The 21397-nt window shown below is 34.8% G+C and overlaps 1 protein-coding gene across 6 annotated transcripts in view; it reads right to left on the bottom strand.

Moving 5' to 3' along the window:
* Positions 1 to 21397, bottom strand: part of MON2 (MON2 homolog, regulator of endosome-to-Golgi trafficking) — a 76090-nt gene that overhangs the window by 48959 nt on the left and 5734 nt on the right. For all 6 annotated transcript variants that reach the window (XR_009959493.1, XM_062584035.1, XM_062584043.1 and 3 more), the window contains exons 2-10: positions 13013 to 13076; positions 8891 to 9018; positions 7903 to 8034; positions 4888 to 5017; positions 4274 to 4371; positions 3472 to 3597; positions 2458 to 2652; positions 1547 to 1671; positions 1087 to 1226 (exon numbers count right to left, since the gene is read on the bottom strand). Coding sequence is in view for 5 of the 6 variants with exons in the window: in XM_062584035.1 (XP_062440019.1) it covers positions 1087 to 1226; positions 1547 to 1671; positions 2458 to 2652; positions 3472 to 3597; positions 4274 to 4371; positions 4888 to 5017; positions 7903 to 8034; positions 8891 to 9018; positions 13013 to 13076 (1138 nt within the window). In the remaining variant the exon portion in view is untranslated. The remainder of the gene's footprint in view (positions 1 to 1086; positions 1227 to 1546; positions 1672 to 2457; positions 2653 to 3471; positions 3598 to 4273; positions 4372 to 4887; positions 5018 to 7902; positions 8035 to 8890; positions 9019 to 13012; positions 13077 to 21397) is intronic.

The following is a 21397-nucleotide window of genomic DNA, read 5'->3' as shown; positions in this document are numbered from 1 at the left end:
TCCAGAGCGGTCTGAGTCATGGTTCCCAGACTGAACAAAAAAAGCATTCATGAAAGCATAAATAAATACATCCACACAAATCTACTTTCCTGATAAAGCTGTAGCCTCAGCCTGCCTTTTCTGCAAAGTTTCACACTTATAGAGGCTGGAAACTGTTCGTGACTTCAGTGAGAAAGTATTCAAAGCTTAACAACAAAGATTTCCATTTCGTTCTCTTTGAAGGACTAACACATACAATACACAATTTTTAAGCTGCTAGGGTAACTCTCTTAATATTATATACTTATATTTTTATTACTGATATATTATCAGAACTATTATCAAATTATCTTGTTTAAGAAAGCATGTCAACACAAACACTTAGAAATTATTATAATTTTGTTTGTTGCTTGGCTTCTGCTTTCAGAGCCACGTGAAGAAGCAGAGCGCCATAACTCAGCTCTGACTGCCTGCAAAGGGATTAACAGTAAGACAAATCCTTCTTACAAAAAATAAAAATATACCTAGTGAAATGCCAAAATCCTAGCTGCAAGGAAATATAATCAAGTTTCAGTAATGAACTATTTTCTGCCCACAGAAAAAGCAAAGATCATCTGTAAAATACAGATCTTCCTTTCTGCCCTTGGCTTTCTTAATTCAGTTCTGGCCCTAAAAAAACAAGTTAGCTTCTGTCTCTCAAAAGTGGAAGCAAACGTGCACACAGTCTTACTACCTCCCTTGTACACAGCCCTTACAACACCTCAAGAAAGATTAGGCCAGTAGTCAAATTTGTAGCAGTCAAATCAGAAACAATTCCCCCAGTTTCCTTCAGAAAACTTCTTAATCAGGAGCTTGCTTTAGAAGTGGATGCAGCTGCATGGGCAATGCTCTGCTGACTGGGGGCTAAACCTACCCCACGCTACAGGTAGATACTCATCCATTGTAACACACCTGAAAACATCACTTTATCTCAAAGTTAGCTTTTCACCTAAATAAACACTAAATTACAGATTTGTACTAAACCAAATGTATAAACTGGAACAATTCTAAATTATTATTATAGGAAAATATCGGAAAATTAAAATGATCGTAAGAACAAGGCTTTACCAGCTTGGTTTGGTGTTGCTGATGTATTCCCTGTGCTTGTGACAAGAAACAGTGACTGGATGAAGGACCCCAGTGCATTCACAATATCACGGAAAACTTTAGTGGAATGTTGCTTCATATCGTAGGACTGACAAAAGGACCTGTAAAACGTTTTTTTAAATTATAGTAAGTATTTGACAAATTAGAGAATAAAAGCACATTTTAACTGCAAATATTCAGGTGAATAACAACATTTTGGTTTGGGTAAATGCTTCCTCAATACTGGTGAGATACAGGGAATTTGGGATAATCACATCACTATAATTCAGCTATTCCTGGGTAATAAGCATTGTTAAATGCTTCCAAAAAAATTATCTTGAAGAGTTTATTGAAGTTTCTAAATATTTACAATATTTTAGGAAGTCCTTTCCACCAGAGAAAAATAAAAAGATTTCTTCACTTTAAGTTTGATATGTTGTACCTTAATAGCTGAGGCTGCACACAAAGCCTGTGAATAGATTCTACTGCAACAGCTCTTAGCCACTGTGGTTTGTCTGCATCCAAAAACTTAACCAGCAATGACAGAAAGATTTCACATTCTGTTACCTAAAAGATACAGTTTACAACCATTAAAATAGAAGAAAAAGCCTCTTGCAAATTATTTTCTCCAAAAAGTGCTGTTCCAGATCAGGACACCTATGCTAGCAAGTTTTACACAGGATCTAAAAAGCTTTAACAAGCACTCACTTAAAGTAATGTAAAATATATGCCTAATAATCATGATATCATTTTGCCAAGTTAACATGACATATGTGATTGTATTCAAGAAGTAAAACTCCTTACATACATTTCAACAAAATTCTAAAATGTTCTACAATAAAACAATAAAAAAATGTTTTTTTTTAGTAAATATCTAAAACTTGAGAAGTAAAAAAACAGCTGAAAAGCTGAAATGTTAGTGGTATAATAAACAAAGAAGGTTTTAAACTTACAAATATCTTTTTTAAACTTTTTGCCAACACTTTATTTAAGCAGCAGAAGTCAAAATCCTCTTAGCGACTATTAACACCACAATCAACACAAACAATATAAAAGGATTAAAAGGTTCCTAAAAACTTAACTGAAAGACAGTCAAGTAAATGAACTAACTTCTCGGCAAGCACAAATCCGAAGACAGTTAATAATCTACTCCAAGCAATGATACAAGTAGAATGTAGAATGCTTACTTGTAGTATACAAGTAAACACAAATACACACAAAAGGAACATACAATTCAGACTTTCCTTCCCTCATAAGTCAACTGTTCCCCACAGCTAATACTTTGTTGAACTCAATACTAGTATGTACACAGAAAAACAGATCTGTATAAACAAAATTTGAATATGTTCTTACCAGCAAACTGTAAAACTGCTTAATCAAAACGGAAACTACTCTCAGCAAACGCATACAAATGGGGAAATATGGTTTTTCCACTGGTGCTGGGGAAGATGATGTGCTGGAACCTTGTCTGAATTTGATATTTGGAGAGAAGAGCTTTATAACAAGCGGGCATACCCTTTCTTTAAGGAGAAAACTGAACTCTTGATGCTGAAAGAGAAAAAAAGAAAAATTCACATTAGGAACAAATTACACAAATGAAAATCACAGCTTAAAAATAGATCTTCTTCAATTAGTACCCATAGTTCTGATTAAACATCTTATTTACATTTAGTGTTAAGACCAAGTACTCTGAAGTCACGTAAATCTTTGTATAAATTACATGCTCAGGAAATGAAAAGCAAGAACAGCAGACACCATTAAAAAGCTACCAAAAAGCACAATGAAATGACACCGTCAGGTTCATACCACACACTTCTCTTGTATTTTTCAAATTATAATAAGGTGCTAATACATCATGTATTATATAAGTAACTTCTGAATTTAGCTACTGCTTATTAAAACGGGTTACTGAAAAGTCATGGTATATTCACACGGAACAGATTCATACAGTTCTAAGTTACAATTCCTATTGTTTTGCAGGTGGGGAGAAGTTACTGTTTCTGCGGAAATAATGTTGCCACAAACTAAGTTACACAGCTATATCATCAACAGTTTCATAAATCATGCAAGATAAGGAAATGCATCTTTGGAAGAGATATAACTGGCAAAATATAAAGTGAAACAGACCTTACTTACAAAGTACCACACATTCTATGAAAGGCAGAAACACACAGAGGTGAATAAATGAAGTGTACGGAACAGAAAAATGTGGGCTAAGTATGTGGTTCATTTCTATTAGGAAAAAAAAACATGCAAAAGTTACACCTCCTCTTAAAAGGAGTGTTGACATATTCTCACTAAACTAATGAGGATTTAATTTTACTACGCATCAGGAAAAACCCTAATTTCCTTCCAACAATTACTTACCTGTAAAAACACTTGTGGAAAGTCATTGAGGACTGACTCAAGAAGTTCAAGTCCAAATGTCCGGGTCATTTCTGTCATGCCCACGAGCCAGTAGGGAGCATCAGCATTAACCAACTGGCAAAGATCCTTAGAAAGAAATACATTAGCTTTTACAGTCTCTTCACAATCCTTTATTGGGATGAAGTTTCCAAGCTTTCTGAGTTTACAACAAAATCTAAACTCTTTGTGTAAACCCTCCTTTGTGATGAATAATTGTCCACTTTAAAGTTCATTTTTCTCAGATACATCTTTTACAAAACATAATCAAGCAAAAAACCTTTTAAACAAATTTTGAACTCTGCTGTATCCTTGCACAGTGCTCATGTTCGTTCTGCTCTCAAAAACATCAAGAGCGAAATTGGTAAGTAAAAAAAAATTTTGTTGGTATAATGAATACAATCATTACTTTCATTATACATTCCACATTACAACGTCATACCAAATACAAGAAACAAGACTGCACTATGGTGCAGTGTCTGGCTAAAACAAAGAACCACCTTGACATTAATGCAGACATGCTCACTTAGTTATTAGCTAACATTTATTTTAAAAACCTTTCCTAAGCCACTTTGTCTTCATTTTCCAATCATTCCTCTGGGATGTAACATTCCATTGACAATTACAGTAACTATGCAAAAGAAAACCTGAGGCTCTGATTAAGGACCTTATCAATATGCTGACAGAAGATTTCTGAAATTCTATACAGTGGTAGAGAAGCATCCAATCATAACTGCAAATATATAAGTATATACTCTGCAATTACCTGAAAAAGCATATATGCATCTTTAGCACATGGCTTTAGTGTACTGACAGATCTTCTGTTACTATTTCCTTGTACTGCAACTGGCTGTTCAGTAGCATCTATGCAAAAACAGAAATGAGTTTTGTGAACAAAAGAACTGTCCAAAATCAAGTACATGTTGAGTGTTCTAACAAACACAGATTTTAATCTGTGGTAATTCTTCTGTAATTTATGATTTCTATAGAAATAAAGATTAGATTGAATATCAAAGATCATGAATACCAGGTACTTATTTTAAAAAGTGTTCTCTTCACAACTATCACTAAGTTATTTCATACTAAGTGATCTAAATTACCTGCACCTTAAATGACTCTCTTGCTCCAAATTCCTTTGCAATACTAGCCTTAAGACCAGCTCCCACATTAAGAAAAATCTATTTGATATATTGATCATTTGGACCTATGGAACGGCTGAGGATTTCATCTCCTTTATATACAAGTAAGTGTATAAAAGACAATAAAAATTAATATTGTCTGTTTTCTTTATATATTTTTTACTGTCTATCTGAAAAAGATAAGCATTTGATGTGTGCCCAAGAACCAGGTTACCACGAGAGAGCAAAGGAATATACCCACCTTTGTATCGTTCATCTTCAGCAACCACTCTCTCAAATACAACAGTAACTACCTGTCGCACTGTAGCTGCTGCTGTGTTATTTGTGATGTTATCTTTCGTGAAGTGCAATCGAAAACAAAGTACTATTGCCTGAAAGAAAAGAATTTAACCTTACAACAATAGATCTATCTTTTAGCCCAGAGTCAAGACAGCTGACTGGAGAACATTTTCCATTGTAGTTTGGCAAAAATTATCTAAAAAAATTTATTTAATCATTGTAAATTTGAAAAAAAACAGAGTAGTTTTGTGGACTGTCTCACAGAAGAAAATGTCTCTTTTTACAGATCCCCCCTAAAGGTAAGCTAGAAAAGGTACTTATGAAGACATCACGATGCACCAATAAAATTATAATTATCCTACAGAAACTATACAGTAATCAATCATATAAAATAACTTGTATTAATATTAATGTCAAAAAGGATTTAGAATTATACGGTTAATCACAGAAAGGTCAGGCAATTGCAAAGCTAAGATGCACAAAACCTATTGCTTCCTCTCTGTGTTACATCACTGTACTTTCACAACCATGTAGCCTCTGCAGCAACTATTCTGCTCTAAGGTACATGTTTTCCTGTGTCACGGGGCTGGCTAAATGCTGTTTCCCATTGGATTTGATATGACCTCCAACACATAATAATTAATTTTCTGTTTATTGTAAAATAAGTAATATCGGTATGCTTGGTGATTCCTGTACTTCATGTTCTTTTGTCCTTATTGCATTTTCTTGCTTTTGATGAACCTCAATCACACCAAGCCATAGTGCTACATGCCCTGAGCCATACAAGTTTTAACTTTTCTTTTGCTTCCTTTTCTTATAAATGATTTGTGGACTCTGCTCAGATGTTATCTCCATATTAGTCTGAAATTTTAAAATACATCATCCACTTCTGGACTTTCAGGTTAACCTACAGCCTCATGAAGCATATTCTAACAACAATGCCTATTTTAAGGGCCTTTTCAAGAATGTTTACTGATAATTTTCTTCACTTCTATCAGTCAAGTGAAAAACTACAGAAGCAACATACATGTCTGCCTCAAATTGACTTTTTCCAGGAACTTTTCAACAAGACAAACCTTTCAGATATTTCTAAAAGATGTTTCTACCTATCTCCGATAGGAAACAAATAATCCATCATTACCATCATTTACCCATGTTAAGGTTTACATTTGATTCACTGAGAAACCCTAGCATTCCACTGTAGACATTTTTATAAGTATAACACTCTATGACAGGAATTAAGCTTTTTTTCTTCCTCCTGTCAAAATCTGCCCAAATTTGACTATAAATTTCTGAAAAACACTAGTTTTTAATGTACTCTAAGGGATTTGTTAAAAGTCCAGCAATTAGATATTCCAGTAATTCCATCACACAAATATGCTTCTGGATCGGGATATATCCTAGTAAGATGTATCAAGACAAGATATCCTGTCCTATAGGAGAGGAGAAAAGTGCTGGGAAAGACCTTTCCTAGTTATTTTATGTACAGTGTTCAACAGGAGAAAATTTCAGGATATGAAAGAGAGGAAGAAATGAGGGATGCTAAAAAATAAAGGCACTTGGAGAAAGCATTTAAAAGGGGCAAATGAAATAGGATGTAGATATTAAGGACCAAAGAATAATAGGGAGAGAGGGGGTACACGGAGGCAGGAAAGCAGAATAAACAAGGGAAGAGGTAAGAAGCACACTGCTGTAAAAGATACGAGATACATAGACCAGAAACTTAAAAGTGGACTTCAACAGACAGCCTCTTTCCAGAGCCTAGATTAAAATCTGATAAAACTACAATGTTGCAAGTGATTAGAGAATACCTGCTATCCAGTTAAAGACTGAGAATCCTACTTTCTAAAGTATTTCCATTTTCTTCATCAAAATTTACAGTTCTGCTTCAGAATACCTACTACACGAAAAGTTACTATATAAGGCTGAATATTTTACATGAGAATAAAAACCACAGAATTTCAGGCTTTCTCACAACTTTCCAAAGGAAAGGGAAATAAGGCTGAAGATAGAAAAAGTTCCTGAAACTGGAAACCCATTGCCTTTCATCCATTCATTAGAGAATGATGGAAAAACCTGCAAATACGATAGCAAATAATGGAATAATATTAATCAAGTTGAGGTTGTGTAACACTACCTAGGAAACAGATTCAGTGTAGGGTGGGGTGTTGCTTCTCCAAACATGTCCTTGCCTAGGTTACACTGAGCTACATACACCGATTTCTTTGATTTGAAATCATACATAAGATGAATTTAGTATGTCAGAAAGAGAAGCAATTGCTCAGCATTTTAACTTAAAATGCTCATTAAGTCAAAATTTGATTACTGTGGAGGAATTAAAAGAGAGATTAACATGGAAGATAAAAGAAATTCTGTTCTCAGAGTCTAGATATGAAGATAATACTGACATAACAGAATCAAGAAACTCCCCCTCCTCCATTATTTCCAAAAGCTTCATACATAAAACTTTTTTTACTAACTTCATAGGGGAAAAACAGAAAGTAGTTGCTACTGCATATTGAGTTTCACTGTTTTTCCTAAAACTACAATGTAAGTGTCAAAAATAATATTATTTTCTATCTCCTTATGAATATATTTTATACAGAAAGATATTTGTTGTTACATCATGCCTGTTACTATATGGTAAGAGAAAACAAGCCCCAAATGTGTTGAGCCAGTAATTTTAAAGGTCCAGTACTACTCTTTTCACATTTCAAATGATTTTAAATATTATAAAGATAATTACTATTAGATGCATAGTACGCACATCAGTATATAGACTTAAGCTAATACAGAAAAAAAAAATGAACCTTACTGAAAATTTCTTCAGCAAGGGCACCATTTATGAATGACAGATATTCACCAACAGCCTTTAATGCCAGCCTTTTTTCTAAAAGTTGCCCCCATTCTTTGGTATGACTGATGTAACTGAATTAGCACATTATGTGTACTATCATTGGCTCTAACAAATTCTTACCTTGGACAGTGCTTCATCATGCACAACTGTATTTGTTGTCAGAAGTACAAGAACTGTCTGAAGCAATTTAAGTTCTTCAAGACTATTTTCCATCAGTTGCCAAAGCATATTAATAATGTTTCCTGCTGCAGCCTATAAAGAAATTATGTGCATTCAATTAAGATATTTATATACTGCTAAGTTACGTGCATGCATGTAAGAATAGCATTCTTTCAATTGAATATAACCGAATTTGATTGTTTTTCTATACTACTGGATTACATTTTGAATATAAAATTAAATTCATTGTCACAAGCATCTCTAAATATTTTTAAAGATTGATTTTTCAGCTTTAAGAGCTGATTTTTCTAAAGTTGAGAAATCTCTTAACATGCAGTCCAAATAAAATTCGATACATTTTATTTTTAAACTTGAACAGGCAGAAGAGATAGTACAAAGACATTTTACCCTCAATTCATTCATGATACAGAAAATGTTGTAATTTTACATTATGTAAGCACAATTGAAGGTATGTTAATAATACAACTTTCACAAGCTTCTTAACATGCTGTATATAAAGTACCAGAACAGATCACATGGTAGTTAAGGAGGAAATCTTGCAGAAAATATGTTACTTCTAAGAAATAACGTAAAATAGAAACATATAACAAGTGCATCACACTAAACACTAAATTTTCTGGCTGCAACATTTAATAAGTTTATCACAGACTACATATGTTTCACTCCTGTAGTCCAAGTATGCAAATCAAATGAGATGTTTTGAATGTCATAGATTTCCCTGTTGAAGTTACTGTTTTTACTCACCATTTTTTTTAATACTTAAAAAGAAGGTTTTATTTTAAATCGCTATTTTTCTGAAAGTAGACAAAAGTAAAATTTTGACGGCTATGTTCATTATATTAATAACAGCCTCCTCAAAAGGGTGTTCACATTCACTTACAGGCCTGTATTGCCCACACCGAAATATTCATACGAACCTTTATCTTACCTCTGAAACAACTTCATGGGACATGAGCCTTTGTATAGCTGCTAGACATAGCTGAGTGATCTTTGGTTCTTTTGTTCCACAACCCATTAGAAAAGGCTGGACTACCTCTGAGCTGTTTTCTTTCAATGCTTTTGAAAAAGAGATATGGAAGCAGTCAATTTTCAATACTTTGGAGAATACAATGCAAAAATTGTCACTCATATCCACTAAGAACAACAAAAAGCAATCTCCAGTTGTAGAAATTTGGGAGTTATTTTTTGCACAAGAAAAGCTAACTGAAAAAAAATATAACGGATTGCCAGAGCTCACTCTAATAATTGATCTAATCCAAAACACCTTCTCCATTATACACACTTGCACTTGCATTACACTTTCCTTCCTCAACGACCTGCTTCTCACTGAGTGACTTTCTTAAAACTCTTTCTAGCCTTAGTGATATCTTAGATGGGCATCCTTTTCTTTCCGCTCTATTTCACCTCTGAACTGAATTCAAAAGTGACACAAAGTGTGGTATAAAGAGACCAAAGCATGTAGCATGAGGGGAAGCAGCTAAGCTAAATGCCACCACCAAAAAAACAGGAGAAAGAAACTGGGTTATTTGAATCCTGGATTCGTATACCAGGCTGTGATTTTTTCAAACAGGGTTTTTGTGAGAAATAGCAGCTTATTAAGACAAAAGCTTTCTATGAGAAGTGACAAGTTTCATGAAGATCTAATTTTTTTTAAAAAAAAGAAAAAAAAATCACAATTAATACATTCCACAGTGATATTTCAAAAACTTTTCCCCATAAAAGTAATTCAAGATATCCAAGCTAAACATCATAGAATTAAAGAAGAAAAAAAAATCTAAAAGATCAAAGCAAAGCATGATTCAAATCAACTGAGTAATTTTTTGATTGTGTGCAAGACTGTTGATTTGTGCAAGGTTTTATGATTTTAGCTATTCATTCCCATTACAAATGCCAATTTTTATAGAGAAATAGTTGTTAATACATAGGGTAACAGTTATTAACACACAGACAGTCCATAGTTATGTCAGTCTCTTTAGAGACAGTACAAGGCAGCAGTTAAGTTGACAGAAGCTGATTGAGGACCAAATGCCTAATCAAAGACAAAAAAAATGTCTCCATTAATGGTAACAAATACAAGTCACTGCCTCTTTAACTCTCTGCTTTGATATCTACTGTTGTGTCTTTTTAAAAACAACAAAAAAAACACTATCAAGCAAATAAACTTCCTTTTAAACTGTATCCACTATAATTATTCTTCAATTGACCAATCCATGATTTTCTCATTAAAAATAATAATAAAAAAAAAGTAAATCAAATAGTGGAAGTGATTTCCCCTTTAAAATATGTAATTTATGTATCTGTCAATGTTTATATGTGAGCTAGATTTCTAAGCTCCCTTTATAGTCTATGAATATCTACTACACAGAGTCAACAGAGCCTAGAGACCTCGTCCTAAAGGATGCACCTTACTCATATAGATTTCCAAATTGCCACCAAATTCCAATCATCAAGAACTAAACTAAAAAAGATACCACAAAACATTTATCCTTAACATAGGACTTAGCATAAGGCTCATGATAGAGTTCTGAAAGGCAAAAATGACAAAGGAAATAATAAATAATGGAATAAATAAAAATAATGACTTTTTACAGTATTGTTCCTGTAATCAATTAAAAACAATCTTATAACAGCATCTATACACGCAATTTCATTAAGCTGAACAGTTTACATGCTTGGAAATCTGTACTAGTGGCTACTATATTAGTTTCAGTCTTAAAATACACACAAGAATTTGCTTATATCAAGGTCTGCTTCCATTTTACTATTCCAAAATTATATAGAAAAAGAAATTATACTAAAAATAAATCTTCTATGATGAACCACACCACAAAAGAAATTTTTGCTAAAAAAAAAAAAAAGACTTAGAATTTCATTCTATCAACAGAACTTCTTCAGCAAAAGTATGAACTACCTAAAAATGGCACATCTTAGAGCCATGTGGAAATAACTTCTCACATCTAGCTTGAATTTCAGATCACAGGAGGTAACTGCTCTTTTAGAAGTACTGAAATCTTCGTAAATAAATTTAAAAGCACATATAGACTGCCAAGAGTGAAATTTTTGAAACTGCTCAATGCAACTTTTCCAAGAGAAAGAAAGAAGCTAGATCAATGACCTCAAAGTTCTGGCAAGTTAAAAACATCTCACCAGATATTACAAACATATATTACAGAAGTAACATTATTTGGAAAATAGATGCAATCTTAAAATAATTACTCTTACACAGCGCGATGCTTGAAGAAAGCAACAGTTCAGTTTATTTAAAAGAACAGAATATAATTGTTCTATTTATGTGAAATGACAGTGTTTCCATCAAAACGTAAAGAAAAATCATATCCTGATCAAAATATATTTTTGATTTTTTTTTTTTTTTTTTACAAAGTCCATTAGTTGCTCCTAAATTATTTAGCAGCTGCATACGCGTCACTAGATCTCCCAATTAGTAATTAAAAGAAAAAAAAAAAAAGGCGGCGGCTACTCTTAAAGTATATATACCATCCTCTTCCAGAAATAGCACATTAAACAGCATGTAGGAGACAGAGATCTGGATACTGCCTTATCTACAAGACTAGGTTACAACTGACAGCTTAAAAAAAATAAATAAAAAAACAAGAATAAATAAAGATTTGGGAGTGTTCAATGGCATTACATTTAAGCTGTAAAGCATCAGGAGAAGATGCAGGCACATGACATGCTCCCTTCTGCCCCTCAGTATCAAACTGGAAAAAAGTTACCGTCCTACTAGCAAACATCAACAAATCGAAGTAATTTTTATGGCCTGAGGTTATTTCAAACCTCATACCAACAAATCTGTGCAGTTCTGGGGTGAAACAAATACTAGATACCTTAGTTTAAATCTTTCAAATGAAAATACTTACAAAATTTCACAAACTACCAGAAAGTGCCCCTTCAAAAGGATAAAAAGAAAGACTGTCTATAGAATCAATGATCTTTCACATCGCCTCACTTTGAAATAAAGAGAAAAAAAAATCTTGCAGGATCACAAACTAGCTTTTTTTAAAAAAATGTAAAAATCTTAACACAGGAATATTCCAAAGAATGTTGCTAAGTTCCCAAATGGCTTACTGGAGATTCGTCTAGTACGTTTGTGTATGTTGATGCATAGCTGACATTACCTGGCATAGTTTTCCCACTTATGTCAGCATTCATGACAGCAGTAAAAACAAAGAAAATAAACAAATAAAAAACGAGGTATTAAAGTGAAATATTGGGGGGGGGGCTGCTATTTCAAATAATTCTAGAAAGTGCCTCCTTAACAATATTTAACTTACATATCTCAAAACAAGAAATAGATTAACATTTCATTAGGTTTTATTTTGACCTTTCCTGTAATTTAGCATTGTAAGGATTTTGACTGCAGCTAGTGTAGACACTCATGTATTAATACAGGGACATATAAATTTGGCCAAAGGCTTAAACAGCAACTGGCAAGAAGCCTTCACTTTACACGCAATTTAAGGAAGATGAAGGAAGTTAAAGATACTGTATTAAGTGCTTACAAAGCTGCAACACACAAGAGATCTCTTGTCCCTCAAGGCAATGGTACATCTTAAATTGAATGACCTTGTCTCAGATTGAGATGGATTTTTGCCTGTCAAGTACAAGTTTCCACAGGCTAGATTCTCACGCTAAACATCCAGATGAGGATCACACTGCAGAACTCTATATAGAGCACTCAGCAACAGCTCTAGTCAATGTGGGCAGTGAACAAGATGGTGAGAATCTGAAGCTTATGAATTTCTTTTTCTTTCCTCTATGTTGATGACTACTTTTGTAGAACCATAACTGAAAACAGAGACTTTCCTCAGCATCAGTATAGCACTAACATGAAACAGGAACAGCATAAAGGATCTTTGTATTACTTAATTTTTTGCTAGGTGTCAGAAAGTAAAATATCATTTATACAACGCACACTAAAAAGTCTGTAGGATTATTAAATAAACTCAAAATATCTTTTTAATGATAAATCTTTTTTCCGATCCAAAATCCAAATTTACATTTCCCATTGCATTGATACTGAAATAATTACCTGCCAAGATATCACTATTTCGTGCAGCTATGGTTTTCACTTTTATTATTCCTGATTCTGCAGCCTGGAAGAGAAACAGAACAATCAGTTTAGATGCTATTTCATTTATCATTATAGAAAAGAAATAAATACATCTATTAAGAATAAAAATGTATAATCTCAGAGCAAAAACACTTTCATAGTGTTTTCAGTTAGCAAAGTTAATGCAGTAGTGAAGTCTTTGTAGTTTCTGAAATTAGTTTCCAGAATTATACAGAAAGGCATTTATTCTGTGGTTCAGAATTTATAGAAAACAAAAAAAAATATATTTTATTACTTTCCAGTCCTACAAATGCAAAGAAAAATCACTAGTAAACATAAAAAGTGATATGTAATTTTTACATGCCTTTAAACAGTGAAACAATTACCATTACGTATCATACTATCTGTCACATTTACCAGGTCAAAATTCTGAAGACCTTGTGAATATCAGTAATTATACAATCACTTAAGCAATGAAATCTAGTTAATAAACTAGATGTGGTACTCAACACTTGAAATTCATCATGTTTCTTCCAGTCACCTAGTAGTATTTTCAGTTCTAAAACAAAGGCCTCTGCTAACAGTGAGTCCGAAACCCATTTTCCTCTGGATTTTGTATCCTAATTTCCATATGCAAATTATCCCAGCGTTGTAAGTGCAAGTGCTCCGTATAAGCTCCACAAGCATTCCCTGCCCTCAGCCTCGGTTCCTCCTGACCTGCCGCATCATCCACAGCAACAGTTCCTGCCCCGGCCCCAAAAGGGCCACCGGAGTCACCAGCAACAGCACCGTCCGCCTCCCCCGTGGGCGCCCTCTCAGCCGGCCACCTGACTGACTGTGGGTGCCGTGCGGCTTCGCAGACACAGTTTTCCCCCCCGAACACAGAGTTTCTACTTACAAAACGGTGCAATGCATATCGTGCCCGAACTGACATACAACACGCTGAAATGAACACAGATTGACATGCAAATCTTTCTCCTGCATAATTAAAACGAGAAGTGCTGAATGCAGCTCATTTATTTTAATTACGTTAAGTTAAAGTGTTGAGGTGTCTAAGTCAATCCCTGTTCTGCTTCAGTTATAAACTGTAAGCTAATTGGGGGGGGGGGGTATTGTCAAAACAAATTATTCCCATTAATGAATGTGAAGGATTTGTCAAAGTCCAAGTTCAATTATCTTTAAACTAAGCCTCATCACATCTACTGGCAATTAATTTCTTTCTTGCCATAGTGCAAATCAATCTTCAAATAAATTTTAAGCCTGCCCACACACACATGCTATTCACATATACTGTGGCCTCTCTGGATGAAGGAAAAAAATTCTAACACATACCCCAGTTAGCTGTTTCTACATTGGCTTTATGTAAAATAGCATTCTTTTTTAAAACTAAGGTGAAATAAAAGAACAACTATTAGACATTTTACTATCATTCTGAATACAAAATTTTTTTTTTTCTTACAAGACACAGGAAGTTCTATGATTATCTGGATTTTGCTTTGGTTTCTGTTTAGCATTCTCAATCAAAATGTTTGCAATTAAAAATCAATTATACTGCACATATTCTAGAAAAAAATCCAGCACTCAACTACGTATGTAAAAAAAAAAAAAAAACTACATAAGAACCTTTTCCAAAAAATGACTTTAGTTGAAAAAAATAACCAACAGAAAGAAAATGAGACTATAAATAGTTATCTGGTTATCCTACTGACATCAATATAAAAGTGTATTTAGATAGCTTCAGTTTAACTTGGCAAGTTAAAATGGGCATCACATTTACAAGTTTCATGAATTTTCAAATTACTGCAACACTCTTCAAGACATTGGTCTATTATAAAAGGATCTTATTAGAATACTAATCCAGATGGCCAGTATCATAGTGTACATTTACTGGTATAAATATGATAATCTACTTTCACATAAATAATATAAGGCATCATGTTTTTAAAGCAATTACCACTTTTAAAAGTAGTGTTATCAGAGTTTCAGTTAGCACCACAGTAAATAGGAATAGTCCAATGAGCAAGTTGGAGCTCTTCGTTTTTAAAAAGAGGCAAACATACATAATTCCTATGGAATTACAAAGCTCAAAGTGTACCTTGAAACCTTCAGTCAGTTATATTTTTCAGTCTGCTACTTTAGTATCTGTGTACTGAACTGAAATAAAATGCCCTGAACATACACTAGCCATCACTGGTTTATCCACATTTCTGCTGAAGTGACTGCAGCCTTCAGTTTGGGGAGGGGGAATCTTTATGGAGAACACACTGATTCTCAGTGATTGCTCATATACAAATCAATCTTCTGGATAGCGGTAATGAAACACCCAATAATCTTGTACGAAACTTCATCGTAGCCCTCTGGGTTCAAGCACTTGCCTCATTATCTTTCTGCTTCCACAGAACTTCCTAGGTATTTACTTATTACATGGAAATCACTCTAAAGAGAAGCCAAAGTAAAGAAAGAATTTATTTACAAAAATCCTGATACACACAGTGCAGGTGTAATACTTGTAGAAAAAGTAAACTTGAAGTTATGTATAATATCTACCTCTTAGAGCCAAAATTCCTCTTCCAGTATACAGTCTGATGGTGAAAACATTCATAGCTTTGAGAATTTCAAGCTAAAGCTACATTATACACGTCGTCTTCTCAAAATATGAATTCCCACATCTAGATCTCATGTTTTTTACCCCACCTTTAATAGTTTCTCAGATCCAAAACTCTTCCTCTTCACATTAACTTCTTAGTCCAAATGGAAACGAACTTTAGTCTTCCTGTCATTAGACCTCTGTGTACATCTTCCAATCGTAAGAGGTGTAAACGCTTGTGTAGGGCCAAAACCACCAACCAGGAAACACAGACTGCCCAGACACTCAGCTAACTCTAAGCAAAGAATTAACCCATCATCCAGCAGAATCAACATTTTCCAACAACTAGGTTACATTCAAGTCCCAAAGTTAAATTTCCCTACCTAGAATCTTTTTTTTTTTTTAAAAAAAAAAAAAAAAACATGCACATATAACTTATAAATATTGTATTTAAGCATTAGGACAATTAGAGTACTCAATTCTACTGGTTACTGTTCAGGATGATCTAACGGTAACCTACCAATATCAGTAGCACAGTGACAACTGCACCTGAAGTGTACCAATCTGTCCTTCAGGAAAAAGCTGTGAAAGCTCTCAAACTGAACTGCAGTGGATCTGTCTGCATTATCAAAAGATACCACTGTAGCTAACACCACAGCAATGATAATGTCACTTGGCAGCTCAAGAAAAGAACGGCTAGAAGGAATTATGGCATGGCATATACTTGAATATGTAATCGCGTATCATTTAGGGCAAAGACATCATGGACCCCCGAGCGCAACGTTGCAACGCATATGGACATGCGAGCAAGGTGCAACAGTCTCGACTGCAATATGATCTGACAGCATGTCAGCTGCCCCACAGTAATTTCTCTTACTCTGGGGTAAATGTGAAAGAGCTAACCTTTTTTTCACTGAAAAATAATAATATAGTTACTAGCTTTTCAAAAGGGAAAGATGACTCAAAATTCTAATCTAGAAAACGTCATTTACAAGTGACCCTTTTCAGGAAGATAAAAAACATCCATTATCTTTACCATAACCACCATTTTTAAAAGCTGCTGAATTTACCGATCTTCAAAGGGACTGGTACCTTGCAATTAGGACCAGAAATCGGCATTTTTTTAAAAAAACACCAAGAGATATTGAACAGAACAATAGGCCTGAGCTGAAATTTATACTACAGATTGTTCTAATTTTAAAAATATTCTGGTGTATGATCTTCTAAATCGGACAGAACTGTTATCAAAAATAAAATCAAAAACTTCCACCACTAATATTTTAAATGACTATTTGCATCTCAGCTGAAAGCTCAGAGCAAATTGCTACCTCCAGAAATATTAAAATTGCTTCTATTCAACTTTAAATGCCTTTCTAACTGGAACACTGAACCTATATCCAACAGTTTAGACATGAGATACTCTAAAGTACAGTTTCACTGTACTTCACTGGTGTGCTTTGCAAAAGCACACTGCAAACTATTACTGTACTACAGACTATTATTTGGAAAAGGCCACATACGTGAAAAAAAATCCACACTAAATCAGTCCCATAGAAGTACTCAAGTATAACACATTAGTGTGAAAAAGGGTTATATTTTTATCTTCCTCATTAGAAGCATAACCCCTACTCATACACTTCTCTTGTATACAGATCTATGTTCGTGCTCTCTGTATTTAAAATGGTGAAATGCTGGTTCTGATCTCATGGAACTGGGTACTGACAGGAATTTATTATATTAGATGACTTATTGCTTTTGGGTTAGAGCTTGCTCACATCCTAGTGGCTCAGCCAAAAGTCAACTAGCAGAGCCTCTGGGAAGCACTGTAAAGGAAAACACAGTTACAGAGTACGTAAGGTAAATACTTAAGCCAACTGGCCACAGTCAAGTCCATGGAACCAGAGAAGAGGCATCCAAAGGCCAAGGTCAGTGAAAGACCATTCTCTATCATGGTCATAGCAACTGGGGAAGGTTACTGATAGGTTACTGATTTACATGGTAAATGCCATATATATCTTCAAGAAGGGCAGGGAAGAACATTAAGGGAACTACAGGCCAGTCAGCTTCACATCAGTTCCTGGGGCAGTTATAGCGCAAATATGCTTGGAAGCCACTTCCACGCACATGCAAGGCAAGATGAAGACTGGGAACAGCCAACAGGAATTTACCATGGACTTGACCAAGTTGGTTGCCTTCTACAATCAGAAGACTGGCTGTACAGCTAAGGGGAGAACAGTGCATATCGTATATGTTGACTACAGAAAGGCCTTTGACACCATCTCCAACAGCATGCTTAAAGTTAGATTGGCGAGATATTGGTGAGACAAGCAGACAATAAAGTGGGTGAAAACCTAGCTAAACTGTCAGGCTCAAAGGACGAAGACAAACACAATGAAGTCCATCTGGCACCCAGTTACTAGCAGTGTTCTTCAGAGATCAACACTAGGGCAAATACCATTTAACAGCTTAGCAACCTAGATAATGAGATAGAGTCTGTGGACAGATATCAAACTGGGGTTTCAACATGCTAGAGGGCAGAGCTGCTGTTCAAAGGAACCCACACAGGCTAAAAAAGTGGACTGATAGGAATCCATGAAGTTCAAAGGCACGCACAAAATCATGTGCTTGAGATAGTTTAAGGTCATGCACCAGCACAGGCTGTGGACTGACTGGCTAGAAAGTGGCTTTGCAGAAAGTGACCTATTGGTCCTGCTGGACAGCACTACACCCTTACAGCAAGTGGCCAGCATGCTGGGCTGTACTAGTAAGAGCATAGCCAGTGCACTGAGGGAATTGAATCTTCCTTTGTTTGGCACTTGTGAGGCCACCGCCGGAGTACTTTGTCCAGTTTTGAGCTCCCAGGTACAAGACAGACCTCAACATACTAGACTGAATCCAGCAGGCAGCCACTAGGACAGTCAACGGCTGGAGAACAACGTACAGGGGGAGGCTGAGAGCTATGTTAGTTCAGCCTGAGCCTCTCCTGAATGGCTCAGGAGAGAGCTTGTTGCTGTCTACATGTACCTACTGTGGGGCCACAGAGAATGTGGACTGCTTTGCAATCACTGTTCAGATGCATATCACATCCTGGATATGTATACATGTTGAGGAAAGACTGTAAGGAAAAAGAAATGCAATAATTCTTCTTTTGTATCACTTGCAATTCTACAATTCTTGCTCAAGTTTCCTACCATAATTTTTCTTTCACAGAATCTTAGCAATGATAGTAAAATTAAAATTATTAATTTTCCTAAAATTGAAAATTATATTTCAGTAAGCTGTTTTCATCATCACATTTTCAATGGAAAAGTAGCAGCAACTATAACTTTCCCATTGTTTTAAGCATGGAATGTGCAATTTACATAAATTGAACAGCCTCACTTATTTAATCAAAAAATTAATACATTTGCCTTTTTTTATTCCTGTTATCTTCATTTAGCATATAAATGCTAAATGCAAGAAAATGCAAAGAGATGGTCATTCTCTTTTCATCCAGAAGACAGTTTCTCTAACTGTTACGCTCTACCCCAAGACAGAAACAAAATTACTGTGGTTTATTCTAAATCACGGTCCAGTAGTGGTCAATGGAAGAAAAAAAATAATGTACATCCCAACAACAGGGACTACAGTTAAAGATACTAAACTCTAATCCCTGCTAGATTCTATTCAAGATCAGTACAATTCTCAAACACTGACACTCCAATACTATGAGAAAAAAAAATATAGATGTGCTAATTAATTCTATTACACAATTTCTCCATCATCTCAAGATTTATGATATTCCATATGTTTTACAGAGAACCTTGTTCATTTCCAGCTTTAGTGCAACTATATTAGTTGCCCTGATGTTAAAAGTGCTATTTCTCTTGACAGGAGCAATTACTCTTCTAGTCTACTAATCTTCTGAAATTGTCAGCTTGCAGAATCAGCAACCAATTCAGAAACATGAAGGTTAATTGTCAATAATACCAGAAGAGGTGCCAGTGTTATCTAAATTGCTTCAGAGCTGTTGTGTCACCTGACATGAATGTTTAGGTAAAGATAATGAAGTACAAACATTTAATATCAAGAATTTTCATTTGACAATCAAAACACTACGCTTCAGTTGGAAAACCATCACATAAATCAAGAGATCGAATCAGAGAGAATAACCAAGAACTCATTACTGAGCAGCACTGATGGAAATGTAAAGAAAAATGTTAACTGGAAGTTGATACAGAAGAAACAACCATTTAGTGAAGATTTCTTAGTCAAATCTTGCATAGTAAGATAGAGTCAGGATTATGCAATATTTCTTTTATATTTATATGTGTGTGTGCATGCATGTGCACACATGCCTGCGTGTGCACAGAATGTAGGTATATCTTAAAAGTCCATGTCAAGCATTAACGTATTTTTGAATAATCCATCAAGTACAACACAACTGACTATAAAAATCACTGAAATAGATAATTTTAATTTTCATGACATATTTTTGCCATAATAATCATAATTCTATATAAAAATCTGTTTCAGAGCTTCAGGAGATTTGCACTTGCAGTTCAAACTAATTTTGTGTTCAGCTTGTTAATTAGAACAGATAGGACCAGAAAACTTTTTAAGGCATTACCACAGATACCATATTCAGAGCCACCTAGTCAGAGTCTGCAAACCCACGACAGTGATGGCTGTTTGCCTGGCACCTGGTTAAAACAAACAAACAAGCTCCATTGTCAATAGTTTGGACACTAGTTTAGAATCTGGGTCTCCAAAATCTATTTTCCTGTACAATCTTCAGGAAGCCATGAGAGTGGAAGAGAATTCAATCTGAGATTAAGACACATGAACTTAACTATCTAGACTCCCATTACAAAGGAAATTTAGTCCTTATTGAATGCTCCTTAGTTCTTTAAACTCCTCCTTAAACTAATTCAGCTGACCTACCAGCAGAGGCTCAATACAGTTGTCTAAGCTTGGGCCTCCACGTCTGAGACATCTACATAGGGACAGCAGGACATCGTGCAGGATGTATGGAAGACCCATGCTTTCCTGGACTAGCTGCTGCAAGCCAAGCGAAATACATTAAGGCATCTCAGCTAGCAAAGATACCTATGTGTGGACTGAATTAACTCCCTTGGCATCTACTGCAAGGTCCTCTGAAAAGCCGTTCCATTGACTGTATTCCCATCATGAACAGAGAATACATGATCAATGAAGGGGCAACGAACAAGCACCTTAGTCCTGCACTGAATTCTGCCTTTAAAAGTTTGCAGATAGACGGAGGTAAGGAAAGTTTTTCAAAACAGTTCTATAAGTACACTATTATATCTTTTAGGATAGTAAGAATGATACATTAAAGTTTTAAAATACTGTATGATACAGTAATTTGGCCTACATGCATGTCAGCTATTCTTGAACACATGGCATTTTTTATTAAAGACTAAAACACAGAAGAAAGAACAAAAGGTCACATGAAATTTAAGATTATAGTAAGGCTTGAAACTTAGAAGACATTTGAATAGAAGGTGATAGTCCCCCAGAAATGTAACAGTATATTCAAAAATAATCTGTGTACAGTAATATTTTTTTCAATAAGTTATTTTAAAAATAAAAACACAGCAAAATTGATTCCAAACATGAAGCTAGCAGACTTGGCAACTGGTGAAGATTAGCAATAAGAAAGAGACTGTAGGAAATATTAGGACTCACCTGTTTCAAGTTACTAGCTCAGCTACTGGCTGACAACCAGAAAACACTATAGAGTAATTTCCAGCAACATGTGCAAGGCACTTGCTTGA

Source organism: Rhea pennata, chromosome 1 (assembly GCF_028389875.1).
Source record: "Rhea pennata isolate bPtePen1 chromosome 1, bPtePen1.pri, whole genome shotgun sequence".
Classification (NCBI taxonomy): Eukaryota; Metazoa; Chordata; class Aves; order Rheiformes; family Rheidae; genus Rhea; species Rhea pennata.
Note: the sequence above shows the minus strand (reverse complement) of the source record. Positions and strands in the feature narration are given on the sequence as shown.